This window comes from Vombatus ursinus, unplaced genomic scaffold (genome assembly GCF_900497805.2).
Source record: "Vombatus ursinus unplaced genomic scaffold, bare-nosed wombat genome assembly UNPS02014830.1, whole genome shotgun sequence".
NCBI lineage: Eukaryota > Metazoa > Chordata > Mammalia > Diprotodontia > Vombatidae > Vombatus > Vombatus ursinus.
Window position 1 is genome coordinate 8,586,656 of NW_020954608.1, and position 13,734 is coordinate 8,600,389.

General features: G+C 37.9%; 1 protein-coding gene across 6 annotated transcripts in view; it reads left to right on the forward strand.

Annotated features, from left to right (window-relative positions):
• LAMB4 (laminin subunit beta 4) overlaps window positions 1-13,734 on the forward strand; it is a 155,658-nt gene that overhangs the window by 130,524 nt on the left and 11,400 nt on the right. For 5 of the 6 annotated variants that reach the window (XM_027838868.1, XM_027838867.1, XM_027838872.1 and 2 more), the window contains 3 exons: window positions 2,971-3,115; window positions 5,308-5,518; window positions 11,182-11,320. In XM_027838868.1, the coding sequence (XP_027694669.1) occupies window positions 2,971-3,115; window positions 5,308-5,518; window positions 11,182-11,320 (495 nt within the window). Of the gene's footprint in view, window positions 1-2,970; window positions 3,116-5,307; window positions 5,519-11,181; window positions 11,321-13,734 lie in introns of those variants that run through there. The other variant, XM_027838873.1, reaches the window with a different exon arrangement.

Genomic DNA, 13,734 nt, shown 5'->3' on the forward strand with positions numbered 1-13,734 from the left:
TGTTTTATGCTAAATCTATTTATCCCTTTCTTAAGGAAAAAAAAAGATTATTCTGATATAGGCTTAATGAACCTTGACTTTTATCCCATACAGCTAACCTTTGCTGTTAAAACAAAAATTTGTTTTAAGTGGTAATCCATAAAAATCATATTAACAGTCTTCAGTTCCACTGCAATAGAATTGGAGCTCTGGAAGAGAAAAATAGGGAGAAAGCTATCTTACTGATAGAAATGTCCTATCTTCTGCTTGATTAGGAAGGAAAGCAGGTAACCTTAAAATGATAATGAGAGAATGACTTAGAACCCATTATGACAGGCATCAGATTACTGAGAAATACCTATTCATTACAACCATTCAATGATTTCTTTTGGTATACAGTACCCACTGAGCTACGCTAAAATGTTACCTACATCAGTTAGGCATATCCTCTCCATTACCTTTAGTTCTATCATTCTTACTTTTTATGATTGATATGGAAATTCTTTATCCAGTCCTCAGAATGAGAAAATATCTAGGGAATTGAGGAAAATATTTCCCTGAAAAGATAAAATTAGGGCATATTTTTTCTCACTCAGAAATTTCTTCTTGTCTTAAAATTCACTGTTGACCATAATTTAAACTGTGTTGAAATTTTTAAAAAATCTATGTAACCGAGAAAAAAAAAAAGCCTTTTTTTCAAATTATGTCTGGGGCAAGAGTAGTGTTTGAATTCTAATTAGCCCTACTTCTGTTGACAACTGATTTGCGTGATTAAATGCAACTTGATGGCATCATTGTTCTATTCCTACCTAGTTTTGTCTCTATGTAGCACAGAGAAAAGCACAAGAATGTTGATCTGAAGTCACACATTTAAAGATTAGGATCTTATTTTCCAGACAGCAAGTCTTTTACGACTCTAATTTCTATTCTAAGTGTACGAAGTATTCGGAATTTATTTCTACAGCCAACTCACAGATAAAACTCATTTACTAAAAGGTTGAATGTTTTCTTTTTGACTTTGAAAGAATGTGCATTAGTAGAATTTGAGAGATTAGTAGAATTTGAGAGAAGAACAGAGGAGTCACTATAATGAAAAAGGCACTGCAGTTGGAATCAGGATGCCTGTGTCCAGTTCTGGGATTGACAGTCATTTAAACTCTTTAGGCCTGAGTTCCCACATCTGTAAAATAAGAAAGTTTGACAAGATGACCTCTAAGGTACTTTTGGGGTCTAAAGCTTCTTCCTCTGTTCTGAGCTTTTTAACAAAATCAAATAAAAATTCCTCAACATATCATTTGTGGTGAAAATTTTAGAATAAATAGTCCCAATTATTTCCTACTAAGACTTGGATTGTTGTTGTTCAGTCCTTTTAGTCATGTCTGACTCTTCATGAACCCGTTTGGGGTTTTCTTGGCAAAGATACCAGAGTGGTTTGCTATTGCCTTTTCTGGATAATTTTACAGATGAGGAAATTGAGACAAACAGGGCTAAATGACTTGCCCAGGGTCACACAGCTGGTAAATGTCTGAGGCCGAATTTGAACTGAGGTCTTTCTGGCACCAGGTGCAGCACTCTATTCACTACACTACTAGTTACCCCTCTTGGATACAGTCTTGTAAAAAACAAAAATATCCCTTACTCTCTATATCCAATCGGTTGCCAAGTCATATTGATACTCCCTGTGTAATAGCTCTTTCATACATTTTCCCCTCTATTTGCATAGCCTCTATAATTCAGGCCCTCCTCACTTCTCATCTGAAATATTATCATAACCCTCTATGATCTGGTTTCCAGTCTCTCCTCTCCCCATTCAATCCTCCACACAGCTGCCAAAGTAATGTTCCTAAAACATATTAGAACATGTTACTCCCCTAGTCAAGAAGCTTTAGTGGCTCCCTACTGCCTCCAGAATAAAATAAAACATTCTCTGTTTGGCATTTAAAGCTCTCCACAATTTAGCTCCAACCAGACTTCCAGTGTTATCTCTTATTGTTTCACCCAAAATGCCCCTCCCCTCTCCAGTCAAACTGACCTGCTGACTTTTCCGCATACATTCCCCTATGGCCCAGATACCTTTACATTGGTACCCACAGGGCACATGTTTTCTCTTCAACTCCCCATTTTAAAATCTCTAGCTTCCTTCCAAACCCAGCTCAGATAACACCTTCTACATGAGGCCTTCCTGAATTCCCTGGATCACTCCCACCAGTTATTAGCATTTTCTCCTTGGAATTGCTTATTATAATATCAACTTATTTTATATCGATTTCACTTGTGTATTTGTTGTATTCTCCCTCCCCAAAGTAGAATTTAAGCTCCTTAAGGGTTACAATTTTTTGTTTATCTCCAGTGCCTTGCACACAGCAAAAACTCAATAAATGTTAAATTAAATTGACTTTATTTTAGTTTTTTAGAAAATATGCTTTATGTTAAATTAGTATTTTTTTCCAATATTGGTTTTAATCATAGAAACATATGCCTAGATCTGGAATATGTTTGAAAGACAATGTTCCCACAGTACAATAATACATGATAGTAAAAATTGACCACAATTATTTTCCAATAATAGTTTTTAGAAGTTCAACAACAAATACTTATCAAGAGTCCAAATGTTCATAGTTTTGTACTAAACATTTTGATTCCAGCCTCAGAAACTTAAGTTGCTTAATTTTTCTCAGCCTCAGTTTCTTCATGTATGAAATGAGGATAATAGCACCAGCCTCCCAGGGTTGCCATTAAGATCAAGTGAGATATGTAAAATGTTTTGTGAACCTTAAAGTACTATATAAATATTAACTAATATTATTAGGTACTCTGGATACAGAGAAGAAAAACAACACAGTCCCTGCCCTAATGGGACTACTAAAATGTGACTACTCAGCTTTCTACTTTGTCCTTAATAAGTGGTTTTATTCTGTTAGGCAAAACTGCTGAGCTCAGCAATTGTGTTTTTCTTTTCTCTCACTGTGTACTTTTAAAATCTCTTTCCAGATAAGAAACATAACAAAACTAACTCAACTTACTAAGACCAAAGCCTTGCAGCTAACTGAGAAGCTAGAGAATATGAAGGACCAAATAGAGCTGGGACAGCAAAGGACAAAAGCCCTCCTCCACAACGTGAAGGACTTTCTGCTAGGTAAATGATTTGTGAAAATGGTAGGCATGCTGCTGGTGGTTTCTCTTCTTGGGTTCATTTTTATTACCCAACTGCTTTTGCTTCATAAGAAAAGCAAGTTTATATTGGTTGGAAATTACATATGTAGTTTAAGGACAGGAAATGGCCCATCATGTATTATCTTGAAATAATAAACTGTTGCTTACCCAAAGGACCTTACAGCTCATCTGGTCCCACCCCTTCATTTTACAGATGAAGAAACCAAGGGCCATAGAGGTTAAATTGCTTGTTCGAGGTCATACAGCTTCCCATTGAAAATATTCTCAAAAAGTTAATGCTATGCTCTTCTTTATGGTTCTTTGAGTAAGCATGATTCACTAATAAATCCTGGAATATAACATACAACCCACACAAATGAACTCAGTGTTTTAAGCTTACTTAGTTTAAAAAATATTTTATGTTTCAAAAGAGGAAAGTCCCTTGGATTCAGTCTATGAGATCTAGTATTTGGGCTTCAGCAATTTACTCTGGGACTGGAGGGTAATGTGATAAAACTTTGCATAATAACAGAAGGGAGATTAATCTCATTCCACTTTGATCAATATCAAAATACATAAATACTAGGCTGGTAAACTATCAACTCTTCAAAAAGAAGTAAGCTGTTTGAGGGCAGAGACCATTTCTTTGTATCCCCAATGTCTGGCACATTGCCTAGCACAAAGTAGGCACTCAATAAATGCTTGTTTTATTGAACTGAATGGTAGCTGCTACAGAAATAGACGGGCAACTTTTTAACTTTATGACAACCACCCTATTTTCTTAGTTCTTTTACAAGGTTTTATGAGATAAGTGATAAAGGGGACCCATTTGTCTCACTATCCACAGTGCCTTATTTGGGGAGACCTACCACAGAAAGAAAAAAATATCATATCTCAGCACTTCAAGGATCTGTGATTTTATAAGTTAGGGTATTCCCTTCACCAATACAAATCACAACTTTTCTATGACTTTAGTAGATGGTCTTGGAGAGTTTCTGCATTGAAAAAAAAATCAATCAGCATACAGACCACTTAGTGATGAACCGCTAGATTGATCTTCAGTGGAACACACTCCTTTATCACTGAATTTAAACTCAAAGCCTTTACAACGTAGGAAGTCAGAGTGGTTGAATATTAACAGGGGCGGAATCAGAACTACCATTCTTAGTGTTCTGTTCCCTGTCTAGTTCATTGGATCCCATGTTCTAATTTGTGATTGGATCACAATATGATCACAGTCAAGTAGCATCTGTTTTCCTTGTTGGTCACTCAATTGATACATAATCTGACTTTGCACATTTATTTAACCCAAGAGTTTCAGAGCCCTTTGACAATTTTAATACTTAGGATCCTCAATTTAGAGCTGGAAGGGACCTCAAAGGGCATCTAGTCCAACTCCTTCATTTTATAGATGAGGAAGGTCAGGGAATTTAGGTGGCTTGCACAAGGTCACAAAGATAGCAAAATACAAAGTCAGGATGTGAGCCCAATTCCCCTGACTCCAGAGCCAAGTCTCTTTCCACTGTACCAATGCTAGTCCATATAGAGGGAAAATAGTGAAGTTCATTTGTAGAGGCTTCCCCACTAATCATACCTCAGAAGTTGTTGCCAACTAGCACGTTCATTTGGTAGTAACTTTTCCTGTTTAGCCTTTCTTTTCACCACTTAGTAGTATTTTTTTATTCACCATTTAGTAGTCTCTTGTTTTGTTTTGGAGATGGGGAAGGAAAAGACTTTGAAACTGTACCTTGGAAAAGATTCTTTCTGTCCAGCCCAACTGTTTCTCTAACAAATAACTTTTTTTCCCTAAGTATTCTTCCCTGAGCTCTTTTATCAGTGACACAACTATGATATAAACATGTTATCGTTAATATTCATTTTCACATTTTACTTACACTCTAGTTCTTCTTTTTCAATGTGTTTATGTGGTTTTCAAAAACCCCGAACACACACACAATAATTATGTCTATACATATACACACACATTTTATTCACACATATTTATTTATATCTTGTTTCCCCATTAGATGATTCTTTGTATCCCTAGAGTTTAGCACAGGGCCTGGCAAATAGTAGGCACTTGATCAATGTTTGTTGACTTGACTTCAACATGTTTAAGAAACTCGGTGTTTGATAAAGAGCCACCATTAACTATGTTTTTCATTCTTATTTAAGATGAGAACGTCCCACCAGAAGACATAGAAAAGGTTGCAAATCATGTCCTGGACCTCCACCTCCCAATAACTTTACAAAATCTAACTAAGGGGCTTGATAAAATAGAGTTGCTTACGAAACTCTGTGAGGATGACCATGCAACAACAGAGAGCAGGCTAAAACTAAAAGCCACAGAAGTCCAGAAACTTTTAGCAAAGTCTAAAGAAGCTGAGTAAGTGTTTTGTTTCATAATGTTCTCCCATTGCTCTTAGGGAATCATAGAATTGGCAGCAGAGTTCAGAGGCCCTCAAGTTGAACCTAAATCCTGAAAGTAAATCCCCTCCACAATATCCCCGGCATTGTCTGTTCAAAGATCTCCAGTGACAGGAAATTCACTACCTAACAAGGCACTTTGGGTCACTGCTAATTTGGAGGGAGTTTTTCTGTACAATAAGCTTATATCTGCATCTTTGTGATTTCCACCTATTGCATCGATTTCTGTCCTTTGTAGGTAAGCAAAACAAGACTAATCCATCTTCCACATGATAGACCTCCAAATGTTTGAAAATAAGTATCGTGCTACCCTTTAGACTTCTCTTTTCCAACCTATATATCCCCAGTTTCTCCAACTGACCCTTAAATGGCATGGTTTTTAGCATCCTTCCCCCATCCCCAACATCCAATAAGCAGTTGAAAAAGTGTTGGCCAAAGGGCATCATGAAATTAGAAGTACAGCATCCAGAGCTGCATAACAAATGCCAAATTCTTGAACAAGGTGACTCAGTGTGCCAGGCAATAATAATAAGACAGAGAGCAGGGAAGCTTGTTTCCTGTTTTCATTAATGGCTAGGTTCCTTTCTTATGGTATATTACCTCCTTATACATCGGACTATGAACAATTTAACCAGCTCTGAATTTCCTTTGTCCTTGCTGACTTAGCCAAGCAAAAAGGAACCTCCATCCTGTTGTTTTTATGAGCACGGGAAGCTGTGGCTCACTACACAAGCTCCATCAGGTGATATGGATGGTCACATTATCAATGACAAGATTAAAAGCAAACATTTATTGAGCATCTACTCTATAAATAAACCTTTGTTACAATTTTGTTGGGACTTAATTGAAGATATAACCCCTTTATGTCATATGGTTTATATTAACATAAAAAATTAGTATAATTAGAGATAAAATGAGCAATGAAAAATAGCCAGAAGGGGTTTAGGGAAATTGAACAAAAAGGTCACAGGAAGGACAAAACTTCATGTAGTTCAATGTGTTACACCAAGTAGGCACCTGATAAACTCTTGTTGAGTGAGTGTCTATTGAACTGGTGAAAGAAAATTATTGGAATTTGTACAGGAGGAAATGATAGAGTTTGGGGGAAGAGAGAGGAAATTAATCTGGAAAGAGATCCAGCAACATGGTGAAATAAGGAAATTGTGACATGGGGCTGTCTAGGAAGCCCAAATTGAATTCTGTCTTCACCTAATTTCTCTGTTGTTGTTGTTTATTCCTCTCAGTCATTTCTGACTCTTCGTGACCCCATCTGGAGTTTTCTTGACAGAGATACCAGAGTGGTTTGTCATTTCCTTCTCCAGCTCATTTTACCAATGAGGAAAATGAGACAAGCAGGGTTAAGTGACTTGCCCAGGGTCACACAGCTAGTAAATGTCTGAGGCCAGTTTTGAACTCAAGAAGATAAGTCTTCCTGACTCCAGGCCCAGTGCTCTATCTACTGCACCACCTAGCTGATCTTCTAATTTCCCTAAAATTTCCTTCAAAGATCAGCTCAAGCACTATCTTTGACCTAAAACTTTCCCTGATCCCCAGATGCTAGTGCCCTCCCTCCCAGAATTACCTTATACCATTTGTATATTATGTATGGTGAGGTATAGCCTATGTAAGATTTGTATACCCAGCAGGGTTGTCTAACTGTGGCTCAAAAGAGGTAAACCTGCATGATAGCTGGAAAGCAGGAGCAGGTAAACCTCTCAAGCACCACTAATCTGAGCACTCTTTTATCCAGTCTCCAGTGGGATACTAGACCAAAATTATACCTATCTACACACACACACACACACACACACACACTAAATATTGCTGGTCTTATGGGTACAAAAGGCTCAAAACTAACAAACAAACAAAAATCATCCTCCCTGATCTCTCTTAAGGGCAACGGTTAACCCAAGCTTATACCCACCAGCTTGGCCCCTTGCCACTAATGCTCATTACACAAAAGATCATCACATATAGTGAATAGTGAGTAAACCTATTTATCCAAGCAAATAGAAATTGGAGAATTTATAGAGATTATATTAGAAAATGCACAGAATGGAAGAGCTCTTTGGATGAGAGGGAGATAGGATCTTACATCAACTAAGAAAGAAGCCCTGATCTCATCCAAGAAAAAATTCTCCCAAGTCTGTAGGAAGGCTGGTTAGAAATCAGGAGATATGTCCAGGAACCAACTTCCTGTACTCATCTGCAGCTTCCAAAGTCTGTCTCTCTTGCTGTCTCTACATGCCTGGAGTCAGTCTCCAAGTTAGTCTGATATCACACATGAACTCTCTAGAAGAAGGAATGTCTCTCCTCCCCAAAGCTCTCATATTAATGCTTTAGCTTATTCAGATGCATCATCAAATCAGCATTCTCTCCACCAATTAGGAGTCTTTCATGCAAAATGTTCCAGGTTTGGCTGGAAGCCCAAGCTATGTTTACATACACACACACACACACACACACACACATACATCACATCACATTCCTCATTAGAATGGAAACGTCATAGGGCCAGAACTGTTTCACTTTTGTATCCTCTATATTTAGCATAGTCCCTGGTACTTAATAAATGCTTATTCACTGACTGAATGACAGGAAGCTATGTTTGATTTCTGCACACATATGTATACATATACATACACATACACATACACACATATATTCACATACACACCACCAGCTGCTGTTGCCTGCCCCCAATTCTCAGAATTGCCTTGTGGGTATTGGGTATTTATTTATAAACATATTTGTTGTTTCCCCAATAGAATATAAGTGGGAACTATTTAATTTTTATCTTTCAATCCCTAAAACCTAACACAGTTTCTGGCATATAGCAAGTTGTTAATAAACACTTTTTGACTCTATGATTGATTGAAGGGGCTGGATCTGAAGTTTACCTGATTTTGTCCTGGGTACAGAAATCTCTAGATATGCTAACAAAAAAGTTGTTCTAATTTTCTGCTATTGTTTTATTATATTTCTCCTTCCTGTAACTCTGAATGCTCAGTTCTAAGTATCTCATAAGTGTTGATGTGAGATGAAATCACCGAGAGAGACAGACCGACAGCCAGACAGACTGGTATTGAAATGCTTTTCATTTTAACCTCTGACTGGGTTGCTGAGAGGGTGGAATTTCAGTCAGGCTCAAATAAACCTGAATAAACACAGCTTTAAAAAATTCAGCCTTAAAAAACACACTTTCTCTCTGTGAAACCTCTTGACTCTTCTACCCCCAACCCCCATTCCAGTAAGGATTTGTTAACATTGCTGTTTAAAGCTTTAGAAATTAGGGAACCTGGGTCAGCTGGGTGACGCAGTAGATAGAGTACTGGCCCAAAAGTCAGGAGAACATGAATTCAAATCCGGCCTCAGACACATAACATGACCCTGGGCAAGTCACTTAACCCCAATTGCCTCCCCAAAAGAAAAAAAAGAAAAGAAAAAAAATAAATCAATCCCTAATTTAACAAAAAAAAGAAATCAGGGAACTTGAATCAGTTGATCATATTGCATTTTTATTAGATAGATAGTAATAATAGTTGGCATTTATATAGTATTCCAGTTTATTCTTACTTTTGATCCTCATGACAATCAACCAATCAGTAAGCATTAATTAAGTACCACTTTGTGCCAGGCACTAGGATGAACACTGGAAATAACAAAGACAAAAAATGAAACAATACTTTCTCTCAAGGATTTGCATTCTATTGGGGGAAATGAAATATGTAACGGGACTGTTACAATGTGAATCCAATCCCTAGGAGTGGGCAATGTGCACTGCCTGATATTATCACCCGCATGGATGTTTAGAGCAGCGAGGTGGTGCAGTGGAAAGGGCACCAAGCCTCTTCATGAGTTCAAATCTGGCTTCAGATAATTATTAGCTGTGTGACCCTGGGCAAGTCACTTAACCCCATTTGCCTCATTTTCCTCTTCTGTAAAATGAAATATAGAAGGAGGTGGCAAACCACTCCACTATCTTTGCCCAGAAAACCCCAAATAGGATCACAAAGAGTTTGAAATGACTGAACAATACATGGATATTTGGTGAGCCTATTTCTGGGCATATGTAATGGAAGTCCCTGCTCTCCACTTCAGAGCAAGTGCAAATGTTTTATGACGGATTCCTGCCACTGGCCCACAGCAGTTCATCCTTCTCACTTACACACACAGCCAGGGAGGAAAGATCAATTTGGCTAATTAGTGTCTTTTGCATACATACCTTGTTCCAACTCAGCTGCCAATCAAAAGACTCCTATCACCACATAGTAAGAGAACAGGAAGCAATTCTATACAGGCTGGTTCAACATCCCCCGTGGGAGACTGAATCAGAAAGTATACACTGCCCATTTTAATAATTTGGAGCAACGAGTGGGGAACTGAATGTAGGACTCTGTCAGCATTGGGAACTCACAGTGAAGAAACTCCCTCTGCCAATGAAAATTAGTAACAGTTCTGCCACTTAGGGTATTAGAGAATCACCTTGTGGGGTGGGGAGAGGCGCTGCAAAGTTAAGTGACTTGCCCAGGGTCACACAGCCAGTCGGGGTCAGAGGAAGTACTTGAATCATCTTTCTAATTATGAGGCCAGCTCTCTATCCACTATGTCCTGCTGCTTCTATTAAAAAATAATACAAAATAAATGAAAGGGTATTTTGGAGGTGTAGGCAGGCACTAGAACCTGCGGTATGTATGGATTGGGGATGGGGGAGATATTTCCATTTTATGAATGAGAAAAATGAGGCAATTACATATGCCTTTCCAAATTCTTGACATATGACAGATTAAATAAAAATGAGACATGTATCCCTAATTTCTATTCACATGTATATTTACATACGAACACGCTTTGTTTTGTTTGGGGTCTGTTATTTCATTGGTATAGGGAGCTCCCCATGAGGAAACACCCTCCACCAATGCAGAACAGAACCTGTTCTGCAAGTTCTAGTCTTAAAGTAATGTGGGGCCTGAGAAATTAAAGAATTCATCTAGGGTCACAAGCCAGTATATGTTAGAATCAGCATCTGAACCCAGAGGCAGCAAGGTGGTCGGGTGGACAGAGCTCTAGGTCCAGAGTCAGGATGAACTGAGCTCAAATCTGGTCTCAGACACTTAGTTGCTGTGTGATCCTGGGCAAGTCACTTAACTTCTGTCTCCTTTAGTTTCCTTAACTAAAAAATGGGGATAATGCTTGCATCTACCTCTTAGGGTTGTTGTGACAATCAAATGAGATACTACTTGTAATGTGCTTTAGTACAGTGCCTGGCACACAGTAGATGCATAATAAATGTCGATTCCCTTCTCCTTCTTGTCTCCTGACAACGGGGCCAATTCTCTATCCATAATACCATATTGCCTCTCATATTCATACTGTACATATATTGCATGTATGCCACGTGCTCTGATGTACATGTGTGTGCATGTATCTAGGTTTTGTCATATACATTCAGCTTTCAAAACACACACACACTTTTAGCATTTTCCTTTGCTTGAGAATAATCTAAATTTACTTTATACCCAATTCTATCATCTTTTTGGTTAAATGGAATGGAATCAGAATGAATCAAAATACTGGCGTTTTAGATTCACTTAAATCCGATGTGTTATTCTCTTATTTTAGGGAAGCAGTAAACACCCTACTAAACCTGGAAGAAATGCTGAAAAACTTGCAACATGCTGAAAGCGTCCAAGGGCAAGCAAACTCTACTATTAAAAAGCTGACTGATGAGATACAAAAAATTGAAATGACCATATTGAAGGTAGTTTGCATCTAATTTGAAACTGTCCTGAATTTTCCTGTAGGATGGTAATGTGAATAGAATGCAAAGACAATGCCTACTAGTTATTCTCTAGATAGATACACACACACACACACACACACACACACACACAGCACTTTAAAATACCAGTGATCATATCTGTCCCACCTACTTCACAGAATTGATCTGTGGATCGAAAGAGATAATGATATGTTGAGTTTATGTAGGCTTTTATAGTTTACAAAGCACTTTCCCATATGCTATTTCACTTGATAGTCACAGTACTAGAAGGCGGGTCTAGCTCTTACTATAATTGTGTTTTACAAATAGGGAAATTTAATTCCCGGTTGGATAAAATGATCACTGGATCAGGCTAGTACCTCATCATCACTTGACTAATACAGTAGGTGGTGAATCCTTTGGCCACGGTAACCCTTGAAACTCTAGAAAAATTAAAAATGTCTCTTGTTCCTCTGTGGTCTTTTTTTACTTCTGCAGTAATAGTATCAGCATGGCAGGGAAAGGAAAAGAGACTGAGTGTGCAGGATCACAGTTTTAAACTATTTGCACACATTAATTTAATAGTAATATGAATGTGAGACCCTAGCCCAATGGCCAACAAATAGAGATGCTACTGAAGTTGTTGAATCCTATCCATCTTGCCAGGCAGCATAGGACAGTGGAAAAAGAACACTGACTCTGGAGTCAGAGGGCCTAGGTTCAAATCCAACTCTATATTTATGGCCTGTCTAGCCTTGGGCAAGTCTCTTTGCCTCCTACACCTCAGTTTCTCACCTGTAAAATAAAAGGGTTGGACTTAATGGATTCAGAGGTCTAGCTCTAGACTTGTGATTTAATGATCTCACTCTCACTAGCGTTAAGGGAGATTTTCTTGTAGGAGGTAGACTTTTGCTGAAATTTGAAGGAAGCCACAGAAACCAAGAGATGGAGATGGGGAGGGAGAGAATTTCAAGCATGGGAACAACAAGTGAAAGATGCCCAAAGGCAAGAGATGGAGTATCTAGTCTGAGCAATAGAAAGGAGATTGGTGTCACTGGAACAAGCACAAAAATATGGCAGCTAACAACACCACGTTAGAGCACGTGCTTAAGTGCAAAACCTTATAGAGGATGAAGGTTTAAGATGATAAGAAACACTTATCAAAGGTGTTTGCCAGTATCATGGAGGATGTCCAGCAGAGGCAAATAAAAGAGAGATATTCTTTTAATATTGAATTAATCCAGATGTTCCTTTTTAAAAGATGACATTGGGTTAATTGCATCAAACCCACAACACTACAAAGTCTCCTAAATGAGAACCACAACCACTCAAAACAGTTTGGCTTAAGAATACACTTAGGAAAAACCAGGAGAATAAAGGATGCTTATTGTCCACACTAGCATATGAAATTAGCAGCTAGGAGGTGAAGTGGATCGAGTGCTGAACCTGGAGTCAGGGAGAGTCAAATCTGTTCAAATCTGGCCACAGACACTTACTAGCTGTATGACCTTGGGTGAGTCATATAACCTCTTTCTATCTCCATTTCTTCATCTGTAAAATGGGAATAATAGCACCTACTTCACAGGGTTGCTGTGAAGTTCAAATGAGATATAATTTGTAAAGCATTTTGCAAACCTTAAAACACCATATAAATTGTAGCTATTGTTTTATTATTAAATAGGTATATATTGATACATATATTTTGTATAGACACCACAGATTGATAATGAGGTATGTCTGGAATTGTATCAGGTTAATCAATCAGTAGGCATGTATTAAGTGTCTAATACGAATCAGACACCTTGCAAGATGGTAGGGATAAGAAGATACAAATGAAATAGCCCCTACCCTAAAGGAGTTTTGATTCTGTCAGGGAAGACAATATATACACATATAACTATATCAGGAATGCACATGAGGCTGGATTTCATTTATGAAATTTCCCAGAACTTTTAACAATCTCAAACTTCTTTTTAAAAGAAAAAAATCAGTCTTTTTCTTTTTTAAACACCAGTATTCTTCCAGTGATGCTGTATGGCTGTAAATCATGGAATGCCATACTTGGAAGAGTCAAAGTCTCAGGTTGCCCAAAGGGCCATGTAAAGATACAAAGGGGCTGTCAGTGGCTATTATACATTACCAATGATGGCTTCTACATGAGAAGTAATGTAAAAATATCCCCCAAGATGGGTATCACTGGAAAAGGAGATGGGTCAGTCATGTAGCAAAAACAAAGAATAACTAATGGAAACTCTGGGTGTTGCAGTTATACTCAGGTAATGTGAAAAGATTTAGAGGAAGGATTCCATTACATTATGCTGGTCCTCTACAGAGGATTTTTGGGAAAACATGAACAAGAATTATACAAAATAAAAAAAGTTTCTTGGATTATGATCTACACCAGTAGACGGAGT